Source organism: Caretta caretta, chromosome 2 (assembly GCF_965140235.1).
Source record: "Caretta caretta isolate rCarCar2 chromosome 2, rCarCar1.hap1, whole genome shotgun sequence".
NCBI classification, from domain to species: Eukaryota; Metazoa; Chordata; order Testudines; family Cheloniidae; genus Caretta; species Caretta caretta.
The window spans coordinates 137,530,099-137,555,128 of record NC_134207.1 but is presented as its reverse complement, the minus strand read 5'-3'; the positions used below and the strand labels follow the sequence as shown (position 1 = coordinate 137,555,128).

Genomic DNA, 25,030 nt, shown 5'->3' with positions numbered 1-25,030 from the left:
ATACACGAACTGGGGGAGTGATAAATAATAAAGAGGGACGGGTCACCGATTCAGAGTGATCTAGATCGCTTGGTAAACTGGGCGCAAGCAAACAATATGTGTTTTTCATACAGCTAAAAGTAAATGTATATCTTGGGGAACAAAGAGTGTGGGCCAAATTTACAGGATGAGGTACTCTAATTTTGGAAGCAGTGCTTCTGAAAAAGATGTGGGGGCCGTGGTGGATAATCAGCTAACAGTGTGACGCTGTGCCCAAAAGAACTAATGTGAGCCTGGGATGTATAAGTGAAAATCTTGAATAGGAGTAGAAAGTTGTGTGTCCACTGCTAGAATACTGTGTCTAGTTTTGGTGCCTACAATTCAAGAAGGATGTTGATAAATTGGAGAGGGTTCAGAGAAGAGTCGCGAAAATCATGAAAGGATTGGATTTAGCACGATGGACTTGCAGAACTTGATCTAATTAGATTAACAAAGAGAAGTCAAAGGGGTGGCTTGATTACAGTCTGCAAGTACCTACATGGGGAACAAATATTTAATAATGGGCTCTTCAGTTTAGCAGAGAAAGGTGTAACATGATCCAATGGCTGAAAGTTAAAGCTAGACAGATTCAGACTGGAAATAAGACATACATTTATAACAGTGAGAATAATTAACCATTGGAACAATCCACTGACAATTTTTAAATTAAGATCTGTTCTAGCAAATATTTGGGGAACTTCTGCTGTCTGTGTTTTAGAGGAGTCAAATGAGAGGCTCACAAAGGTCCCTTCTGGCTTTAAAATCTATGAAACTATGAAAGGTACTTTCTACAGCAGGGGCGGCCCGCAAGCCGTTTTAAGCTGGCCCATGAGTTGCACCAGCAGCTCGGCCCTGTTCCGGCCGGGACGCTGGGTCGGGGCCACACCACATGGCTCCCGGATGCTGGCATGGCCCTGCTCTGGCTTCTACACCCTCCAGTGGGAGATGCAGGGGCGGTGCCTGCTGATGGGGCAGGTACAGAGCTGCCTGCCTCCTCCTCTGCTTAGGAGCCAGAGAAGGAACATGCCACTGCTTCCAGGAGCCACTTTAGGTAAGTGCTGCTCAGAGCCTGCACCCCCGAGCCTCTTCCCATGCCCCAACCCCCTGCCTCAGCCCTTATCCCCCTCCTGTTCTCCAAACCCCTCAATCCCAGCCCAGAGCACTGTCCTGCACCCCAAACCTCTCATCCCTAGCCCTACCCCAGAGCCAGCACCCCCAGCCGGAACCTGCACCCCTTCCCGCACCCCTGCCCCAGCCCTATTGCCCCTCCCACCCTACAAACCCCTTGGTCCCAGGCCAGAGCACTCTCCTACACCCCAAACTCCCCATCCCCAGCCCCAACCCAGAGCTCGCACCCTCTTCTGTGCTCCAACCCCAATTTTGTGAGTGTTCATGGCCCGCAATAACATTTCTATTTCCAGATGTGGCCCTCGGGCCAAAAAGTTCGCCCACCCCTGTTCTACAATCATTTAAAAAATTGTCAGTATTTTGCTTTACAAAGCAGAGATTAAAATAGCTCACTTGACAAAATCTCTATTCAGTGCTATACGAGAGAATTCTTTTTGAGAAACAGAAATGCGCCTTTCATTTTAACAATCCTGCATTTCTCTAATATTTCCACTAGTATTCTAAAATCTATATGAAAATTGCTTTGCCATCAGAGAAACAGACATTTTTGGACTTGTGCACAGCAGCTCATTAACAAGGCATAGCAAACTAGTCTACCGTTTAGAAATGAGATGAATAAATCCCAGACTTAATTTGTTGAGGTACTTCTTTATCTTCAAAAAATCTTCATCTCTAGGTACCCAGCCAGTAATTAATCGCAAACAAACATGTAATGTAATCAAATATCCCATTTAGTGTAACTCTTTAAATCCACCTTTTATCAAGAGTAGAAGCAGCTTCCTTGCCCTTTATAGCTCGGATGGTATCTCATGGCCTCAGAATTATCACCCTGTGTGAAAGCCTGGGAAAACAGCACGTTGGATCAAGGAGGGGATAAAGATGCAGTAGATGATTCCCAAGTCACTAAGCCACCTCCTCTCTAAATGAGGAAAGTCTGTGCATCTCTGCTGACCTCAGCTGTGACAATATCTCTGAGTCTGGTGGTCTCTTAAGTAGGCAGACCTCAAGCCACTTTAAAGTGCTTTGCATGTTACACCGACACTGTAATTTTTACCCAGAAGCTAATGGGTAGCCACTCTTCAGTCCAACTGAAAGTGAGAAGTAAGTTGCTCATACATTGAACTCAATACTTGTGATGTGTATGTTACTACTGAGGGCATTTTGCGCCTAAAAATCATGTGCCAAAACATGAAAAATTATGCACACAATATTTTAAAATTCTGAAAATTTTATTTGTTAAATAAATGTGGAGGCTCTAGCATGGCATTGGGGAGCACAGGCCACTGGCTGCACAGAGGTCGGAGATCATTCTGCAGCTCCCCCCGGGACACAAATTCAGCGGTGAGACTGCACTCAAACCTGACATAGTGCAAGGACCGGGCTTGCCCCAGAAACACCCCAAGGCCCTGCCTCTCTGTGCCAAGTGCACCAAGTGTGGGCAGGCAGGCATAGCCCAGCAGGATCCAAGTGTGGAGGGGCTCAGTATGGGGGGATCCAGGTATGGGTTGAGAAGGTTCTGTATGGGGCAATCTGGGTGCCCAGAGGTTTGTTGGAGGTTTCTGGGTGTAGAGGTAATGGGACTCTGCAGGGAGGTCCAGGTGAAGGTGGTTGGCACTCAGTGGGCAGAGGGTGGTGGTGTTTGGGCAGGAGGGGATAGAGCTCGGCAGGGCGGTCTGGGTATGTGGGGTTCAGTGGGGGGGTTTCAGATGCTGGGGGATGGGGCTCAGTGGGGTAGGGATCAGGGTGCCAGTGACTCATCGGTGTGGTTCAGGGGGCGGGGCTCTGTGTGTGTGTGTATGTGTGTGGGGTGGAGGGTGAGGCTCAGTGGGAGGGTCTGGGTATGAGGGGGTCTGGATGAATGGGGGTTGGGCGGATGGGGGAGCAGCTCCCCGTACAATGATCCATCCCCCTGCAGCTGAGGAGTAGTGGGGGGGAGTGGGGGAGGGAATTTGCAGAGCTTCCCTGGAGCCTGGGGAGAAATCTAGGGGTGGGTCTGACCCGGCCCTGGATGCTATGCAGAGGAAGAGGAAGTTCTTTCCTCCCCAGCCCAGCCAGGACTAACAGCTGAGCCTGGCGCAGGGAAGGAGCTACAAGCCAGGTCTTCCCCAGTCCAGTCCCCTGCCCCACAGTAATTTAAACCTGTGTTGACTGTCCTGGGCACCCAAAACGTACTGCTGGGGAGGGTCACATGACCACTCTTATGGCTTCCCTTTGCTTCCTCATAAGTCATTTTTCTGCGGGGAAGCAAAGAAATCTGCTGGGGACATGAATTCTGTGCGTGTGCAGTGGGGCAGAATTTCCCCACGAGTAGTATGCAGCAGTACCTAATTCAGAAGTCTTTAAATGAACATGATGTCTGGTATAGTCGATAGGATCATCAAGTAAGGACGGCAGTATTGGAGTCTTTGTTTTCAGTTGTTTAACTTCTAACAGGGTTTAGTTGCAAACCACAGGTTGAAACTGGATTTGATGTACCAGCAACTAGTTGCAGGTGATAAACAAACAGCACACCGAGACTCAAGCAGCTATTGCCCATTTCTAGCCATGGTCAGAATTTAAGTATATTGTAATTCATTGTATTATAAGCAGTTGAAAATGGTGAGTGTTCAAGTAACTGCTCATGCACTAAATATTTGGAGTTTGATGTATCTATAGTAGTTGATGCAACATTGATCTATAAAACTGTAAATGCCACAATTGGTAGCTTGAATTTTACACCGCTCTAACAGATAAGTTCATTGTTTCTGCCAATGCCTTTTTTAAACAGCACTTCACTCGCTTATTTGGTTTTTTTTGGGTGGTGATTTGTTTCCTTAATCTTGCAGATACTGCTTAATCCTTATTAAAGTTGAGCTTGCAGTTGCTTTAATCATGAATCTAGGCTAGTCTGAGATGACTTGGTGATAACCTCTGGACTTGCATTGAGATCTGGATTCAGAAGTGCACTTTCAGGATTTAGCAGACATGTGAAAACTACTGAGCCTATTGCACACACAATAATTTGTGTCTACTTACAGGCGTAGTGTAACTTGAGTTAAAATGTTGTTAAGCTCCCAGCTTCCCTAAGTAAAACTTTTAAGAAGTAGCTGAGTGGAGTGCCTCAGAGTAGCATTCTCAACCAGGGGTCTGAGGCTCACTGGAGGGGCAGCAAGCAGGTTTTAGGGGATCTGCCAAGCTCACAGACAAGGCAAAAAGCCAAAGCCATGCTACCCCGAACCCTGCCACCTGGGGCTGAACCTGAAGCCCGTGCAGCTTAAGCTTTGTGGGACCCCCTGTATCGTAGGGCCATGGGCAATTTACTCCTGGGGGAATTCTGCGCCACTGTGCATGCTCAGAATTCATTTCCCCTGCAGATTTCTTTGCTTCCCCATAGAAAAAGGACTTTCTGACTGGGAAGCAAGGATAATCCACAAGAGTGGTCATGCAACCCTCTGCAGCAGTATGTTTTGGGTGCCCAGGGCAGCTGGCTGAGAGGTAAATCACTGTGGTGCAGGGGGTGGGACCTGGGAAGACCTGGCTCCCTACCCTGCAACGGGCTCAGCTGCTAGTCCCAGCTGAGCTGGGGAGGATAGGACTTCCTCTTCCCCTGCACGGCATCTGGGACTGGGTCAGACTCACCCCTATATTTCTCCCACAGCTGCAGGAAGCTCTGTAAACTCCCCACGCCCTGGCCCACCACTTCCTGCACACATATCGCCTGAGCTGCAAGAGGAGGGATCCCTGTATAGGGAACTGCTCCCCCATCCACCCAACCCCCGTGCATCCAGAACCCTTCATACCCAGATTCTCCTGCCGATCCTCGCCCCCCCCCCCCAATGAGCCCCACTCCCCCTGCACTTGGATCACTCTGACGAGCCACCCGGATCCCCACCCCAATGAGCCCCATTCCCCCAGCATCTGGATCCCCCCCAAACCACCCATGCCCCCCCTACTGAGCTCTATCCCCCCTCCACATCCAGACCCCCCTCTAAGCCCCTACCACCTTCACCTAGACCCCCCCTACAGAGTCCCATTACCATTGCACCCAGAACCACCCAACAAGACCCTGTGTATCCAGATCCCCCTGCATCTGGCTCCCACACTGAACCGCTTGCACCCAGATTGCCCCACACAGAACCTTCTGAACCCACACCAAGCACCTCCACACCTGGATCCTGCCTTGCTGAGCCTGCCTGCCCACATCTGGTGCACCTGGTACGCGGGGGTGGGGAATGTTTCTGGGACAGGCCCAGTCCTTGCGCTGTGTCGGGTTTGGGAGCAGCCTCACCACTGAGTCCATGTCCAGGGTTGGGGGAGCTGCACAGTGATCTCCCACCTCTGTGCAGGCAGTGGCCTTTGCTCCCCAGTGCCATGCAGGAGCCTCCACATTTATATGACAAATAAAATATGCAGAATTGTAAAATACTGTGTGCAAAATTTTTAATTTTTTGATGCAGAATACCCTCAGGAGTAGCAGTTACGCTGCTTGTTACCCCCTAATGCTGGCCCTGGCTTTTATATGCAGAAAAATGGTTGTGGCACAGGTGGGCCCCAGAGTTTTTTTTATAGCATGTTGGGGGGCCTCAGAAAGAAAAAGGTTGAGAACCCCTGCTTCAGAGGACAGTGAACTTTGACTCTGCAATATGTATGTGAAATACTTCCAGCTGCAGCTTTTCCCCATGAGAAAAAAACAACACTAGTACAACAAACGACTGTACAAGTGGCAGGAGTGGGAGGCACTCTCCGTTTACTTTGTCAGGAGAGTGATTGAGTGTACAGTACACACCTCCCTCGTGGAAAAAGACAAAATCAGTTGATGGCCCAAATATTTTAGCTCTCATTCTGGCAAAACTACTGCTGACGTTTAATCCATTTGTCTGAGTAAAGGCAAGAGGATCAGGTGCTGCGTTTGCTAAATTGGGCTTTCGCTAGAGGGGAGACAGCCCCTTCTTGCTGCCTTGCCCAGATGACTCGGTAAACCACACAAACCATTGCCATCTTGCCTCCTTATGGCAGTTATGTAAATCTTCAAATTTTGTGGCATTTTAGGGTTTCTAACTGATTTCTAGAGAGCAGTATTTCGAGAAATGAGGCAAAGCAGCTCCAGGCTAAGTGCTGTGTATAAAATATTCTTCACTGGTTCAGTGATAGTTCAGCTTTGAACAAAGATGATGTAATGGGTTCTGCTGCAAGTACTGCTGATCATGTAGTACCTACACTGTCATTGGCTTCACACAGATAGCACTGTACTGCTCCGCTTCAGCATCCCAGGAGCTAGTATGCATCGGCAGTACAGTTAAATTATTGCCAGTGTGACTTTGTCTCCTCTATGACTACTGTTCCCTTCCGCTTGATAATACTGCACATACATACTGGGTGTGCATATGAACCTACCCAGAACAATTGAATTAGCCTTTCTTTCACAACACAGGATCACAAACGTGAAAGCTTGTGGCCATCCGTTCAGGCATTGGATGCTGTTTTATCTTCTGTTCTACGATTGGGAGAGGGAAGGCAGGTTGCTATTAGCAACTACTTGCTCATTTAAATATAAGTGAATTGCACAGGTTTTTCGTTCTTTGTGGATTGCTCACTTCCATCCAGTACTGAGATCTTAAAATTGAGATTATGGCATATCCAGAGTAATTGCACAAATGAATCTTTTTGAGGGGGGGAAAAATCTGTTCAATAAAAAACACTTCTCTGGTGTAACTTGTTTAACTATGCCTTTTAAGTATCTTTAATAGATTCATGTGTCTCACTGAATCTAGCTAGCGTGTATGTAAAGCTAGCTGCAGACTATTCCTGCGTCTTCTTGCCCCAATAAAAAGGGTTTCAGCATATTGTCATGCTGAATAAACAAAAGAAATGTCTCTCTTTTGCTTCCTACCATTTCTCCCTTCTACATGCACTCTAATCTAACTTGGACTACCACAAAACCTAGAGTAACTTTAACTAATTTCTGGTATTTAAGATTATTGCATTCAAGGATCATTAAAAGGGAAAAGTCAATGTATTTGCATGCAAAGCTCCTTGCTTAATCATACAGGACTACTTGTGTTAAAGTTGTTCAACATAAATTTTGTGGCTGGCTGCTAGATGGGAAAATAATATAGTTGTTTATATTGAGATCCAAGTTAGTTTTAATTTAGCTTGATCACAAATACAGCATAAAATTTTATGGCCTAAGAAGACTGCGTGTAACACTACAATGCTGTGTGAATGCTGGTTGGTCAACTCCCTCAGACCTGATTGATTTTAACTTAATCTTAGCAGATAAATTGACGTACCAAAGAGCCATGGAATTGTGTATACTATTGGTGAAACTAGAAAGAAACTTACCGGCATCCCATACCTAGCGACAAATAAAGTTAAGGGATAGTAAGACCCAAAGACTGCACCTTAGTAGGAAGCCCAGCACAATCACGTGCCTCAGTTGCTGTGTAGGGAAACATACTGGATCTCCTAATAGTGTATGGTACCAAAGCAGAACTTAAGACAGAGGTTACTCTATCAATTTGATGTCCAGCTGAATAGAACTTGCCATGGCTGCTGAGCACAAGGTGGGAGTAGAATTCAAGTCTCTGCTTGTTTGGGGTGTTAATCTTCAGTTGGTCATCTTTCCTTGTTCTCCTTTTTTCTTTTTTGCCCATAGCCATAAATGCAGGCTCATGCCTCAACTCTTCTGCTTTTAGCTGGTAGCAACCACAAAAACAGAAGAAAACACCCTTTTCTTGAGTAATGCAACAACCTAGTCAAGGGGTAGGATTTTGTGCTGTTCCTGGGATGGGACAGGTAACTATACATGATCTCATTGCACATTAAAAAATCATAGCAGATCATCAGCAAGAGTAGTAAAATTGAGCTTTCAAGAAAAAACATTATGGTGCTGTGGCTGGTGCCCCTGGGAATCCTTTTCTTTATATACCTGCCCAGTAACTACAGCCAGATGGGAGAGTCCATTTTTCTAGGCTTCACAAAGACTTAGGGATGATAACAAATCTTGAGTCAACACAAAACTTGACCCTAATGTTGTGTTGTTAATAGTTTCTAAAACAATATATTGGTTTGCTTGGTATTTAAAATAATTTTTTTTCTGCATTAATAAGCAGTACTGGAAATTAATATTGATATTAACCCTTGATATTAATTTTGCATTTATAAACAGTTTAACGTCCACTATTCTATAAACATCAGTCGTATGTATTATAAGCACTTTAGTGGAAGGTATTGTAAATGGTTGTAAGCCAGGGTGGTAAGCTACCAATTACTTGTTACCCATGAATTGACCTTTAAACTTTAAGTGGACCCTTAATATAAAGTATTACCACTGTATTCAACTCAAAAGTTTGTTCACAATAGATCCAGTCAGGGAGGTTATTTTCATTTACATTTTAGGTTGTTCCCTCTTCTCCCCTCCCCAGCAACTATTAATTAGCCTGTCCACCTGCTCATTCACCCCTTGTAGTACTGCTTGTGTCTCATTCAACTATTATGGCTCATCATCAAATCAGTTTGTAAGCATTTTGGAACAGGGACTGTTGTTCTGGTTTGTACAATGTCTCAAACATGTTTTAAAATCACTCCTGAGCACTTAAGAACAGCTGTCATAAGAGCAACCATTTTTCTGCCTCAGCCCCTCACATCTATCATGCTCTTTCTCCTTTGGCTCTAAATATTTTGGTGTGTTAATTATCTTACGGTTTCTGAAACAAGATAAAACTTGAATACCTTAAATTCATTGTTACTTTGAGGTTTACAAGGCAACGTATCACATTGCTTCAGTGTACTATTGGAGTCGTGCAAATTGCTTGCAGCCGTTGTGTGGTGTATTTGAGTTCTCCTCCCTGTCTCACAGTTGGCACTAGTAAGGGAACAGGGCATTTTATACCATCCGTAACAACTGAATCACAAAACAGATAGTGTGCATTTGTACTTGGCACTGTGTTGTTTTTTTGCTAAGAACTAAAAAACTGGCAATAAATTCCATTCTCTATTGTGTTGAAGTAATTCCAGGCTGTCAGTTCTAATTTACATGCATGTCTGTGAGTCGAATGCAGCCCTGCAGCCTCTCAAATAAAGTGTGGTCATTGTGCAGGATATTCCTTCCAGTTTGTGGGGGTGCATGGGGTAGATGAGTGGAAGGGAAGTAAGGTATCCGGAGCCGCAATCATGATGAGCAGTTGAAGGTTTGATGATGTAATGTCTTGTGACGGGTGAGTTGTCAAGCCTGACCAGAGCTGATTTAGTCAAAAGCACAACTGCCTCAGTGCTCTTGAAGTCTCCTAAAAGTTGAGGATAGCATTTTAATGTTAACTTACAGGCTTTGCCTAAACAAAGAACCACCTCTCTTAATTTGACCAGTGTGGCTGGTGAAATTAAATGTAGAGGTGGGTTTTGGTTTACATTGTTCTCTTCTCATTCCACTGTAACTACACATGTTAGAAAACCTATAGGTGGCTAACATTAAACAGTCTAACTTAGAATATGTAATCAAACACCACTACGTGGATACTAAGGTACATAATGTTTGGTATGTTTTACTGCTTGTTGAATGTCCTTACACGATATTCAGAGGCTGAGTGAACCGAACAGGATGACACTTTGTGTGTGCTTTTTGGCAAAGAGGAATAACAATGACATTTGTTTTTAAAGATGACCTGTTAGTCGTACTTAAAATTGTCATGGTGTCCTCTGAGCTGGGGGATCACCAGCACATCCATTATAAATTGCTCTTTCCAAAGGGTGGATAATGCTGGTTCCTTTAGACCAGTGGTTCCCAAACTTGTTCCGTCCCTTGTGCAGGGAAAGCCCCTGGCGGGCTGGGCCGGTTTGTTTACCTGCCGCGTCCGCAGGTTCGGCCAATCGCGGCTTCCCGTGGCCGCGGTTCGCTGCTCCAGGCCAATGGGAGCTGCTGGAAGTGGCACGGGCCGAGGGACGTACTGGCCGCCGCTTCCAGCAACTCCCATTGGCCTGGAGCAGCGAGCTGTGGCCACTGGGAGCCGCGATTGGCCGAACCTGCGGACGCGACAGGTATACAAACTGGCCTGGCCCGCCAGGGGCTTTCCCTGAACAAGCGGCGGAACAAGTTTGGGAACCAGTGCTTTAGACTGAAACTTGGGGGGGAAATGGTAAAATTGCATCCCTTAGTAAATACCCTTGAAATCTGCCTTTGAACTTTGCTGAAGTTCCAAAGATTGGGTTACTTCTGTATTACCTGAACTGATACATTATAGGCAATGTCTAGAACCCTGCTAAAAGAGAGAGATTAAGATAACTAGGGCAGTTGGGAAGCTAGGGATGACCACTATATATTGCAGTAAAAAGGAACACTTTGTAAACTCAAGAACACGACCATGAGACTTTCTAGATATACCTACAGTAAAATGAGTCTAATGGCTTCTAGTCCTGAGAAACATGGCAACTACTGTCCACATTTTCATAGTTTTCTTGTTCATTATTACAGCTTTTTACTTTTTGAATTCAGACACTGTTGCCAAATATTCACTGGTTTCAGACACTATACATGAGTCCACAACACCATTTTCCAGCCTGCACTTCACAACTCTCACTAATACCCGCCGATTGCTGACTGTTTGAGCCCTGAGTCCAAGTGTGCAAGAGCCTTGAGACGGAATTAAATTATCCTAGAAATTCTTTATCCAGGTCAGAGTTACGGCATGGAAAATCTCGCTGTGCCACTGCCTGCTGGTTTTGTAGCGAACATCTCCCAAGCAGTCACTGTGGTATATTTCACAAGCACTGCATTAATTAAACTCGGAATCAAATGACCACTTCAGTTGTGCTTGAAATAACTTTTTCATGGAATAAAAGGCCATTTAGGTATTCGCCTTGGTGTATTTGCACATCGCTATTGAAAAACACCAGTGAAGTCCAGCACAATGGAATATAGTGGCTAAGTGGGAGAATGATACCCTTTTATTGTCAAGTAAAAGAAATGAGAAGAGGGGACATGTGAAAAGAGCCGGAGCTTTGTAGTGAAATATCCTCAGATAGCAAGCAAATTTTTATATAATAAAATGGGTTGTCAGAAAGGTGGGAGGGCTGTGATCAAAGTGCTCTGCTTGGTCTATGGAGGGAACAGAGTAATGAAGCGGTGTGGACCATGACTAGGAGTCAGTGAATTTCATTACTTTTGACTCGCCTGCCCCTTTTTAGTCTTTCAACAGGCAACTGGAAATTAGTTTCTCCCCAAGATGTAACTTTCGGGTGAGTCATTTTGGTTGCATCACATAACTTTACTAATGGCACTTAACATTATGTATTTTATCAAAAATTGCAGAATACACAGAACTGAACCATAGGTGTTAAGGTCTGGTTGTCAGTGTGTCACTTTGTTTCTACAGTTTCTATAAGTGACCATTTGCAGAACAAAAGTTGAAGGAAATGAAAACTAATGTTAGAGCAAGTTGCTTCTCTTTGCTCACTGCACCAGGGGAATTGCCTTTCGAGATGAGAATTTCACTAGGCTGTCTCATTGAGCACACTGAAGTAGGCTTGCCCCGGCTTGTGATCCCACTTCACCACCCTCTGAAGTGAGAATTCAGCTTTCTAGTTTAACATACCTTTGAGAGAGCTAACGAGATAAGCTTTAAATGTTCTCAACTGAATTGTTTGAGGCTTCTTCTGTTTTAAAAAATAAAATCTGTTCTTCAAGCTTCTTGAAAGGCTTTAAAAATATATTGCCTCTACAAAGAAGATGCCTTTTATAGATGGCCATTTTCTGTCAGTAATTTCTTTTGTTACCTTGGAGAAGGAGCACACCTATTAGATCAGACTTGGAATCAAATATGTATTTTAGGTTTCTTACCAAACTTATTTTAGACCCCATTAAATTATTTGGAAATTTCCTTTAATTCACCAATTGGCCATCGTTGTCTTAATGGTTTCAGGTCTGATATGAGACTTCTTCTTCACGTCCATGTAAATCTGAAATTCCACCGCCTGTTCTGGTGGAAAAAGAAGACCGTGTGAGAACTGGGAAATAGGACTCTCTCACCTGGGGAATGAAGCTTTCTTCCCAAAGTTTCGCCCACACTCAGTATAGACCTTATTCACCTGTAGGTTTATTAATATATTTAATTTCTTTTTTTCCTCTGTTACTAAAGAACTCACTTCTGTTTGTTGGGTAATCCAGGTATAGGTTAGGGAAACAAATTGAGTTATGTTTTATAACCTCACTGGAATATTATCCAGGTGAATTTAACTGATCCATATTTAGCAATAGACATACCTCTTCATAGGGAATAATTTTGCTTTTGGAATTATGTAATAGTATGTAGACAAAGATTTGTTGAAAAAGTACAGAAAGACCATTCTGGAAATCCTAGTTCAAGTTTAAGGTGCTTGCACTCATTACTGTTCTTGCTGTGGAGTACAGGTGAGTTGAAAGGAAAACTACGAAGCTTAACTTGTTTTTCTCTTTATTGACCAATTATTACTTGAAATTTAAAACTGAAGCTTGTCTTTGGGCCAGACTAGTTTGCCTCCGCTTATGCAACTTGTGTGTAGCTGTGAAAATGGCAGATGGTTTGTCTGCTGCCTGGTTCATGTGCAGCAGCAGGGTGACCTCATCCTGCTTATGCACTGATCTGGAAGCAGACAGGCAGGCTTCCCTCTGTCTTCTTAAGAAAGTGCATGGGAGAATTGAACACCACTAGATGTAAATGTTTAGTTCCATATGAAGTGGTCTTCCACACATTGTGAATGATAGTTGAAAGTATAAGACTTATTACTGTTTTTACACAAATATGTAAATTGTGTTATATACAGCAAATACCAAATAACTGTATGTGGTTCTCTTCTGCCCCCTCCCCCAGTCTGTACTTTTCTTTGTCATGGCTGTCCCTAAACCTATGCTCCTACCAGAGTAGAGTTGCCCTCTTTACCTCCCTGACTATGGGGGGGGGGGGGGGGGAGCAAGGGAGGAACAACACTGGAGTGTCCCTGCAAGCCTCGCTACACCCCAAACCTCAGCTTTTCTTTCTGGTTGTACAGCCCCTTCTTCCGTGGATGTTGCTTTTCTCCCATCAGCTCTCCAAACCACTGAGAAACTTACTTGCTAGTGCCTCCTCCCAGTCAGAGATTGAGCCCTCCCCACATTACCCACGCAGGTATGTTGTGCTGTTTGCGGAAATCAGCCTGAAGCTAACACACCTGTTTTAGCACAGAAGCCCATCAGTGCTGGGGCCAGTGATGAAACAGGGGTGCCAGTGTGCTTACTAGCTTGTACAGTCATGCTAGTGCAACTAAATACGGTGTGCATCATTGGATATTTTTGTAAGGTGTCTTCAAAGTATGCAAAATGAGCTTTACACTCCTTTAAAGGCAGTCTTTTTAAGGGAATTTATATAGTGTCGTCCTCTTCTCTCAGTCTTCCCCCCCCCACTGAGTATTGCAATAACAGCTAAAACTTGTTTCCCAACGTAGCTTAGTTGATAATGGGGTATACACAATTACACTGTATATGTGGTTAGTCATTGAATGTCATCAGAGGCAATGCGTGGGGGGAGCATGCGGGGTCATGTGAGCCCCAGAATTGCTTGGCTTGTACTGAGAATGCTCACATGAACTGAGCATGCTCAATAACACCTGCTGAAGCCGCTGCCCTCACTCTGCCCCCCACTGTCCATGTAGTGTGTTCATGGGATTAACACAGTTACCTTCTTCTCTGTCTCTAAAGGAGATCATAGATTTAGAGATTTTGACCAGATTAAAGTCTTTAAATTTGTCATAAAACATTTGTGGGTGCCACAGACCTGTGTGGTTTCTTGCTACTCCCTAAAGGTGGCTCTCTGACTGTCTGCAATTCATAGGCTTCAAGAAACCATGTAACATACAGCATAAAACTTCAGTATTCATAAGAGTATGACACTCATGCAGAACATGGCAGTGTTCCCAAGCAGTGGATCCCTTTTCCTATTGATTTCCTAAGATGATAATTGTGATTCTTGTTTGTTTGCAAGGTGTCAGCCCTGAAATTTTGTGATGCCAGCTAGCTTCCAGATTTGCAAAATAGAAGTGTAGAGTAGCAAATGAAAGTGACAGGATTTAGATTTCTACAGTGTAAGAGAAAGTAATAGTACACACCAGGGTGGATAAAAATCAATGATTTAAAAAACACATCCGATTTTTTTATTAGTTTTTTTATTGAAATCAGATTGTTTTGATAAAATGCTTTTTGAGGAAAAACCCTATCTAAAGATCGTTTTTAATTAAGATACATTATAGCTCAAAGATATCTCATCATGGAATAGGGATTATAAATTCTAATTCTATAGTATGAGACAATATATTCATATAATGTTTAAGAAAATTTTTGTAAATGAGTTCCAATAGTTCACGGATCAGGGACCCAATCTTATGGGGTTCCGGGGACTTCTGTATAGATTTAGGTTAATCTTTCTATCTACCCAGTGGGACTCAGTGCTCAGTCTGGAAGATACCATCAGAGATGCTTCGTTTTGCAGTTCTCAAACTGTGGATTTGTGTCTCCAGAGATAACATGCTAGTTAACAGTAAAAATGTTTTAAAATAAATAATATATAGAGGTGAGAAATAACAGACCTCAACCCTATTGCCCTTCTGCAAATTTGTGTACACAGATTCAATTGCTTACTTCTCTCTAAAAGTGCAAAGTTTCAAAAAGTTCAATGAATAGAAGATTGTTGGCGGCGGAATAGATCTGGACAAGGAGAAGAAGTCTGGAGATAAATGTGAGAAGGGAGGGACAGGCAGTAGAAGCAAAAGTGAAAGTGTTTGAGCAGCATATTCCAGAAGTCTTTCTGAGCATAGCCTTCATTGATTTGAGATCTACCATACCATTCTCTCACTAGAAGGGAAGACCTATAATGGCAGCAGGCCGTAAAAGAGACCCAGTTTGGGAATAAGAACCATTCAAGAAATGTATGCTTGCTGCTGATGTTTTAAAGAAAGGCACACCACTGAACTGGTGGAAGTCACTTAAGCACTTGGATTCAGAGACTGTTGAAATGGTAATCTCACTTCTAACAGCAGTAGCTTCTTCTGCCAGTGTAGAAAGAATATTTTCTTCCTTTGGACTAATTCATTCCAAATTGAGAAATGGTTTGGGACCTGAAAAAGCAGGAAAGCTTGTTTTTTTTTTTCCAGATTATGAACAAACAGGAAAATGAAGGTGAAGACGACTGAGTTAGCTGCAGAAGCCAATATTTTAAAAAAGGAGTATCCGATGAAGTCAGCTGTAGCTCACAAAAGCTTATGCTCAAATAAATTGGTTAGTCTCTAAGGTGCCACAAGTCCTCCTTTTCTTTTTGCGAATACAGACTAACACGGCTGCTACTCTGAAACCAATATTTTAAGTTTCTCATGTTGACCTGGCTGACAGTCACTTCAATTTTTGTTTTTATTTTAAAAATATTTCATTTAACTATTTTAGTTCAAAACAGTTTTAACAAAAACAAACCTGATTTTAAAAAAGTTGAATATTTGTTGAAGAAAAGAATCCAGAATACATAACATTATTTTAGTTAAATAAAACAATTTAAATGTTTGTCTGGTGGGGATCTCCTCCTAATACAGCATGGCAAGAAAATCCTCCAAATATTAATGATTAACATGTTGAATTGGAGATAGTTCACCTCCCAATGACTTCATAAATATCTGCTTCAATTACCCTTGCTAAATGAAATAACCAAACAATCATTCATTTTGATATAGTTGTAAAACTAATCGGAAAAGTTTTCAAAATAAATCACTTTAAAAATGTGTAGTGAGTGCCTTCTAAAAATGAAACCTACATCGGTCTCTGAGTTGTGAAGAATACGTGTTAAGGTTATAACAACCAACAAGAATGCACTTTTATGTAGAAATCCATGATTAAATCAAGTCTTCCTGACTAGTGATTTCAATCATGATTTAAATCAATTTGATTTTAATCAAATCCACCCTAGTACACACTGCTTACCTATTCTTTTTAGTGGTTTATCTGCCCTTTGGTGGGCATTTTTCTCCAAGTGATCTAAAGGTGCACCCAACCTACATTTTAAGTAATGGGCGGGCTGGCTCTATCTTTGCCAAGTTTTCCAGTGTTGACATAGGGTTGTATAAAATCCTTAGCACAGCAAGTAGTCTCTTAATCATCAATTAAACATCTCTCAAATGTCCTTCAGTAATTGCAAGGTGTGTGGCACTTGATTATTTGCTTTATGTACTCAGAGTTCCTTCAATTCCACACCATCTCAGTATTTTGATACCATAGTGGTGATAGGGGGCCTGAGAAGTTCAAGCAACAGTTGTTTTCCCCCTACACTTATATTCAAATATTAGAAGATTTTTTTTCTGAGTGTTTACCAAATTCTATAAAATGTAAAGTTTATTAGTATGACTTCTAGTAAAGCAAGAGGAAGAGGACCTTACTGAATTCCACCATCCTTTAGACCCAGATAGCCATCTAAATTCTCTGACTACATGACTTACATAAAATGTAACAAAATCCAGGGACCTACTAGTTAACAGTAACTGACAAAAAAAAGAAATGTGAAATGGCAAATTGGTGTTAAAACTAAATAGTTAAATAGTAAACTGCACAATTACTTGAAACGAAAACCCACATTAAATCTTGGTGGTATTGTTTGTATAAAACCAAAAGAAATTATAAATGAAGCTGCTATTTGTTACTCTTTTTCTTTATGTAATTTTAAAATCAGGTATTTGGCAAGCAAGAAATTGCTTTATATTAGCTTTGAGTGGTGAAAAACTGATGTAGAAATAGTGTGCAATGTGTTAAACAGAGACTTTATACAGGCAAATATTGTGTTGGATAGCGGCAAATGCTATTGTGTGAGAAATACAATCATACATTTTTAATTATACATGCTTGAATTAGAAGTCCATTCGTCACTTAAAGCTCTCAGTATAGGTATGTACATATAGAATTGCCTCTACATCTCAAACCTTTGTTTGCTTGAACACTATGCCACCTTGTGCTTCTCAAAATCCTCTGACTACTGCAGGCACTGCAGTGAAAAACACGGCAGCAGCAACTGCAGACTGGCCTGGTTTGAAAGGATGACATCACCTCCATTAATGTGTGATAAAGACTGCTGGCTCAGAGGTTGCTGAGCTGTGTAGAGATTGGTGCAGATTTTTGGCACTGCTATTGAGTACATTCAATGACTTGCTTCAATAAGTCTTACTAAACCTACAAATCATAAGTGCTTTGTAGTACAATTAACCTTAAAACAGATAATGTGCTGCTTTATTTATTGGCATATTAACTCCCCCAATGAGTTAAAAAGAACACATGCTCTTTCCTTTCTTCCAGCACCCTCTCACCCAAATATAACCCCTGCTGTCTTTTGCCTTCAGTAAATTCACCATTGTAGAACAGGCACAGAAATAGGCCTTTAAGGGGACAGAAACATGAAACTCGTACACCATGAGCCTTTAAGGGCACATTCAGCTGCAGTGAGTAAGTCTCGGAGGCCCCAGTTTAACAAGGTGCCTAATCTAGTGCCTAGCCTCACTAGATACTCATTCCCAAGTCAGTGGGATTATACACATTTTTAGGTATCTAGTGGAATTGGAGCCTAAGGCAGACTCTAACATACAGAACTAGCCCTATACAATAAGATTATTTCTGCATGAATTTCTATCAGATAAAACAACATTTTTCACCTTAACCTTAATAAAATCAGCATCTTAATTGGTCCAGGGTGGCGGATGAGGAAGTGGTATACAAAACCCTCAGCAGGTTTAGGGTCGATAACTCAGAGTATTACCAAAGAACTCCGTCTCTTGAAAGAGAGGCTGTAGAATACGGTCACCTTTCTAGAGCTGGTGGTAATCGTGCTATGGCAGAATAAATGCTTTTACAAACATGCTGGCAGACTTGTTCTTTTCATCTAAAGCTGCTGGCCTTACTCCTGTCCCCATAGAGGCACAGCTGCCGCAGGGGGAGCTAGGATATATCAACAAAAAGTTGCTACGTAGATTACTACGAAACATGAGCGGCTCCCTTGAGCAGCTGCAACCTGCGGGACCTGTGATGCTCAAACAGGGATCTAAAACTTCAAACCATGCCCCCACATTAGTTTGATGGATGTGGAACAGCTATGTAATCTAGGAATGATGACCTGTAACTTATCGATACCGTGTGTGATCCGAATAGTGAGAATTGCTCTATGGCTATAATGGCTTATTGGGCTGTAATTCGAATGTTTTGGTTAACTTTTAACGGTGGGCTATCAGAAGAACAAGGAGGAGAGCAACACAACAGCTGTAGATAAGCAGCCTTCTGACAAATTTGGGGGCAGTTACAAAACACTGGCCAAATAATTAGTGGTGAAGTGTGCTATTTCCCGGCTCCAGTCCAGAGCAATGCAGCTCTTTTGCCAAGGCTGGGAGCCTGGAGATCAAAGCGATTCTTAACGGTTAAGACTTGGGGGCAGGGTGGGGGGATTGTCAATGAATTCTTCCTGTGGGTGGCAACTGATGTAATCACAGACAGGTCATGAAGGAGTGTCCGAAATAGAGACCTTCCCAAGCTTCCAGGAGGGGACAGTAGGCCTTAGGGAAGACAGGCCTCAGTATTGTTTTTGGTTTAAGATCTCTCTCTGAAATGTATTGGTACGAATTAAAAATACATGGCATTAAGAAGGCTGTGTGGTCACTGGATGCCACTGCCATATCTCTCGAGGAGAAGAAATGCACATACTGAACCCTGAACCTAAGGCACGCCTCCTTAGGTAATCACAGTATCTAGGGACTGCAGCCCAGCTCCCAGTCTTGATTCCATTCTGAGATGAAGGCTTGAGAAAGAGATAAGAAAGGGCCAGAGGTCCAGTCACAGTTAGCAGGAAACAACCAGCAGAAACTCATTGGAGCAGAGGCAACGTCAAAGCCACCTTCCCTCACTTGGGACGAATTACCACTGGGGAGTGGGGGGCAAGAATGAGCTTGTGTAAAGCGCTATGTGAGTTGCACTATTTTGCCTTCTGGAGGATTCAAGGTCCTAGGGGGTCTCGTATGTCTCATTTTTAAATCTGAATAAAATCTTGCCATTAAAATGCGGAATGTGGCTAAAAACTGGATGAATTTGGTTTTTAAAAGAATCTTTTTTGAAAAGAGACAATTGAAAATTATGAATTATGATTTAGTCGGGGTGATGTTCCACCCATGGAGTACCACCTGTTTTGTTGACTTAACAGATTCTGCAAATGAGAAACTCGTTTTATCTTGTTTGCAGGTATTTCCCGAAGAGATTGCTGGTAAGGAAGCATTAATGATGCACTTTAGCAAAAATTTCTCTTAGCAAGATAGAGCAGAGGTGGGCAAACTACGGCCCGCGGGACCATCCTGCCCGGCCCTTGAGCTCCCAGCCGGGGAGGCTAGCCCCCGGCCCCTCGCCCGCTGCCTCAGCTCACCGCACTGCCAGTGCGGCTGTGAGCTCCTGCTGGGCAGCGCGGCTGCCAGTCCTGCTACTCTGAGTGGCATGGTAAGGGGGCGGGGAATGGCGGGGTTGGATAAGGGGCAGAGGGTCCCCAGGGGCAGTCAGGGGACGGGGAACGGGGGAGTTGGATAGGTGTGGGAGTCCCGGTGGGCCTGTCAGGGGGTGGGGGTGTGGATAGGGGTCGGGGCAGTCAGAACAGGGAGCAGGCAGAGTTGGATAAGAGGCATGGTCCCAGGGGGATGGTTAGGGGTGGGGGTCCTGGAATGGGACGGTCAGGGGACCAAGGGTGGGTTCAGGATTGGATGAGTCAGGATTCTGAGGGGGGCAGTCGGGGGCGGGAAGTGGGAGGGGTTAGAGAGGGGGCAGAGCCAGGCTGTTTGGGGAGTCACAGTCTTCCCTACCCGACCCTCCGTACCGTTTCGTACCCTGATGTGGCCCTCGGGCCAAAAAGTTTGCCCACCCTGACATAGAGTACTCTGAGCACTATGTATGTGGTTGACTGGAAGAAGAAAAGGGGGACAGAAGAAGGATACAAACCGAGTTCTGGCTGCAGGACATGGGGTGGCATTCCTTTGAATGCTGGACATTTACAAAGGGGTTTAGGATGAACCATTCAAGAGACTTAAAGTGTCACTCGCTCTCCATGATGTGAATGCTTTTTTCCCCATCTAAACATGCAGGATCTTGGAGTATGTCTGTGCTGCAGCTGGGAGCATGCTTCTCAGCTCAGGCAGACAGTTTCACAGTACCTCCAGTCGAGCTAGTGCATTAAAAGCAGCAGTGTAGCTAGGGGTAGCAAAGGTAGCTTGGACTTGCTTGAATACAAACCCACCCATACCCCCTAGGTACATACTCGAACAGCTACCCTGAGCTGCCACTTATGCTACCCCAGCTACACTGCTATTTTTAGTGCACTAGTTTGAGCCAAGCTAGTGGGTTTACGTACGTGAACTAGGAAAAGCACTCCCAGCTGCAGTGCTCGTTCTAGTCCAGTGCTGAAAGTTTTTCTAATTTGGTGGCAACTGTTAAACAAGTCTGTGTTTGATGCTGACTTGCAGCGATTTTTTAAAATATGATTTTTAACTTCTGTGGATACAAATGGAAAATGTAACACCACTGCATAGACTATTCAAGCCTCCCCATCCCTACCCTTTCTGAACAAGAGACTACACAAACCTCTTGACAACTCAGTGATCTCCTTATGAAGTTTCTCTGTGGTCTTCTAAGACTTAATGGTACTAGCTTCTAAGTGACAGAATTTATTGCCACGTTAATTGAATTTTTTATTCTGGTAAGCTTTGCAACAATGAATGGAATTCTTCACTGAATGAGGAGGAAGTAGTAAAACTACTTGCTAAAGGCCAGTTGACACCTCTTTGGTGTAATCAGAAACTGCTGGAACTTTGGATCATCTCAGATCTCTTTTTGTGAGCCCTGGCTTGTAAAAGGTGGAGATGAATGAATATTCACTGGGTTTTGCATAGTACTCCTAAGGTTCACACCAGTAGAAGCCAGGAGCTAGAAAGGAATCCACATGTAAGACAGCTTTATTTTTGCTTATGGAGGTGTTTTGAAAATGGTGTGTAGGTGACTGAAATTCATTGCTTGCTGCCTTGAAGGATTCATGCCATTAGTTGCATATTAGATCTCTATTTGCTGGAAGAGGAAGTGAAAGACTAGTATCAGAGCACCATTCAAAGTGAGAGCTTCTAAATTAAGCTGACCTTTCTTTTTATCTGCTTTGAAAATGTAACTTCAGTGCTTCATCTTCTATTAAGGGTTGCCTACTGACGTTGTTGGTATGTTACATGTATACACACTTCTCAACTGATCATTCGTGTGTTTGTGTAGGTAAAATTGTATAGGATAAAAATGGAGTTTACCAAAGATTCTAACTTACTGAGATCTCATTAACAGGGTTAAAAGAACTTAAATAAAGTTGTAGGCTTCAAGATACATTAAATAAGGTAAATGTTTCCTTGTGTATTAGGTAGATGGGATTTGAAAGCCTGCTTACATTGCATATCAAACCGCTGACTTATTTCCTTGTTTCTTATGTGTTCCAGGGTTTCGCAAAAATGATGAAATGAAGGCTATGGAAGTATTACCAATTTTAAAGGAAAAAGTTGCCTATCTTTCAGGTAAAGTCTTACTAACATGCATTGTATTTTTAATTGAAGTGTGTGACAGCCACAGAAAAACCCCACTAGTTTACATGTCCACAAAATACCAGGTAAGATGATCTACCAGCGTTAAATATTTGTATGTCTCAACAGCTGTAAAATGAGAACCATCACATAATTTTTTGCCAATATTTATCCTTGTACAATGACATAAAATTAAAGTATCACTGGCAACTTGTTTCCATAACAGATTACTTGCTTTTTCCACTTCACTCAAAATGCTTTCCCCTGTCTTATGAGCCTTAAGTTTGTTCTCTGCTTGGGAACATGGTAAAATAGGACAAGTGTGTTGACCAGTTCATTGGGTCGTGTGTTTGATCTGTAAAGCCTACGTCACAAGCTGATTGAGAGACAAAATTGATGAGCATTGCACTGAGAGAAGCTTGATATCCTCCTCCCCCCTTCCCCCCCAATTTCTCCAGTATACAATTGGAGTTCAGTGCTGGCTAGTCTACAAACTGGTGGAAGGATTTAAAAGTGTGGTTTAGATTCACAAAGACAACAACTGTTTGGTGTTAACCTGCACACTGATAGGTAACCTCCTTAAAGGAATGCTGACCGTATCTTTTAATGACATACTCCTGTGAACAAGGCTATGGCTGTGGCTTCATTCTGATTTAAATACTTTAAAAACTGTTGAGATTAAGAAGCAGCAGTCTCTCTACCTATAATCCATAAATGACAAATCACTTGCAGAGGACAGTTTCAGCCTTGATATTACCTTTTTTTTAGGTTAATAGTGTGTTAAAAGTGCAGAAAGGTTTTTATCTATAAATATTCAGGCACACAAGGGTGCCTCAGATTGGGCTAGCGCACCTAACACACTGATGCTGCTGTTTGCTTTTGAGAGTGTGGGTCATGAGACTTGCAGGCTCTCTCATCAGCTGGGAGGGAAGCTTATTATCAGAGAAATGCTGAGCCTAATTCCAAGGTCACAGAAACACTTCCCCACACAGGAAGGGGATCACTGAATGAATGCCCTTGTTACTGTGAGAGCCACTGTCTCATCTAGTTATGAACACTAGAGTTTGCCAAGAGCTTTAAAACCCAACAAAGCTTTTCAATGAACGTTGTGGAATTTCAGGCCAGCCATTCTAGTTTTCTTGGTTTGCAGTTTTTGCTTTCGCTTTACTTGGGGTTCATTGGAAGTGCTTGCCCTGGCTTTATTCTATCTGCCTATCTATTCTCTCAATCCCCAAACATAGCACTTTAGAGCAGTGGTTCCCAAATTTTTTACCTCGCGCCCCCACAGAGCTGGGACACAGATGGGTAAGGGGGCCGCAGCTGGGGTTGGGGGGGGAGGAGAGGGGACCCTCAGCTGGTGGCTGACCCTTGGCCAGGGGTCCAGGCCTGCAGCCCAGCATGGGGCTGCAGCTCTGGGGGAGGATTGCTGGGGCTGGTGGCTGGGACCCTGGACCCAGGGCTGGCGGCTTGGGCCAAGAGCGGAGCTGGGTGGCGCTCCCTCCCCGCCCACCTGTGAATGCCGGTGTAACCAATATATCTAACCTGATTTGGCAAACTTTTGCTCTCCCTCTCCCCTGTTTTATGTTTTTTTTTTTTTTTTTTCTCAAAATGCATTGCTTCAGTGAAGCCCAATAACTTGAGTCTTCCCCTAATAGGAAGGGTTTTTCTTATATTAAAACCGTGTACATCTGTGGTGCATGCATTAGTTACTGAAGGCTACTTAATGATCTTTGTCACCTGCCATTATTTCCCCAGCGTTCAAGGAAAAATTGTAAGCGCCTGGGAGTAGGGATCAGTCTCTGTCATGTGCCATAAACTTTTATGGCATAGTGTAAATAGACTATTCAGGTGTCACTTTAGTTTAGAGGTGGGCAAACTACGGCCCGCGGGACAGTCCTGCCTGGCCCTGAGCTCCCGGGGGGGAGTCTAACCCCCGGCCCCTCCCCCGCTGTCCCTCTTTCTTTGCAGCCACGCGGCTTGTGCCCGCCCACCTCCCAGGCGTTCCAGTAAGCCTGCCCTGCCACTCTGAGCAGCATGGTAAGGGGGCGTGGGGTTGGATAAGGGGCAGGAGGTCCGAGCGGGTAGTCGGGGGCGGTTGGGGGGGGTGGAGGTTTGGGGGGGTGGTCAGGAGGCAGGGAGCAGGGGGGTTGGTTGGGGTGGAGGTTGGGGGGGGTGGTCAGGAGGCAGGGAGCAGGGGGGGTTGGATGGGGTGGAGGTTCGGGGGGGGTGGTCAGGAGGCAGGGAGCAGGGGGGGTTGGATGGGGTGGAGGTTCGGGGGGTGGTCAGGAGGCAGGGAGCAGGGGGGGTTGGATGGGGTGGAGGTTCGGGGGGTGGTCAGGAGGCAGGGAGCAGGGGGGGTTGGATAGAGGGAGGGGTCCTGGGGGGGCAGTTAGGGATGAGGGGGCAGTCAGGGGACAAGGAGTGGGGCAGGGGGTTGGATGGGTCGGGGGACCTGTCAGGGGGTGGGGGTGTGGATAGGAGGCAGGGCAGTCAGGGGACAGGGAGCAGGGGGGGTTGGATAGGGAGTGGGGTCCTGTGGGGGGGCATGGTTAGGGGCAGGGGGTCCTCAGAGGGGGCAGTCAGGGAGCGGGTGGGGTTGGATGGGTCAGGAGTTCTGAGGGGGGCAGTCGGGGCGGAAAGTGGAAAGGGGCGGATAGGGGGCGGGGGGCCAGGCTGTTTGCAGAGTCACGACCTTCCCTACCCGGCCCATCATACCGTTTTGCAACCCCAGTGTGGTCCTCGGGCCAAAAAGTTTGCCCACCCCTGTTCTAGTGAGTTAAGGAAGCAGTTAATGGGAACAACATGACTGCAAAACATTTTCCAGTCATATTCCTCAAGGAAAAAGGTAGAAAAAACAGGCAGCCCCCTGCAACTTGGAAGTGTTTGCTATTTGGGTATTGGGAATGGTACCTTGCTGCTTTCCATAGTGGAGTAGTGTTAATATAGTTTGTCTGAAACCAGAGAAAATGGGATAGTTCTGGAGGAGCTTGCTTAGTGTTACATAGGCCTACGCAGTGTTTTTATGTTGGTGTAAATGTGAAAGGATATGCAACAAATCACAACATAGAGGATTCTAAATGTATTATACCAGCTATCAGAGCTGCCCATTGTAGTACCCAGGAAAATTAGGGTGAGAAAAAAAACATTGATTTACTGGTTTATTGCAGAAAAATGCAATTAGCAGCTTTTCAATAGATTCTATCTCTGTAGGTGCTGTTAGTTTATCTGGTAAAACTGTATCCAGCTTCTCTGAAATTTATTTACAAGGGACTATATCAGGTCATTATATTAAACCATTAAGATTTAA

General features: G+C 44.1%; 1 protein-coding gene across 3 annotated transcripts in view; it reads left to right on the top strand.

The window, feature by feature from the left end:
* TRIO (trio Rho guanine nucleotide exchange factor) overlaps positions 1-25,030 on the top strand; it is a 400,776-nt gene that overhangs the window by 100,600 nt on the left and 275,146 nt on the right. For all 3 annotated transcript variants that reach the window (XM_048839610.2, XM_048839611.2, XM_048839612.2), the window contains exon 2: positions 21,643-21,717. In XM_048839610.2, coding sequence (XP_048695567.2) covers positions 21,643-21,717 — 75 coding nt within the window. The remainder of the gene's footprint in view (positions 1-21,642; positions 21,718-25,030) is intronic.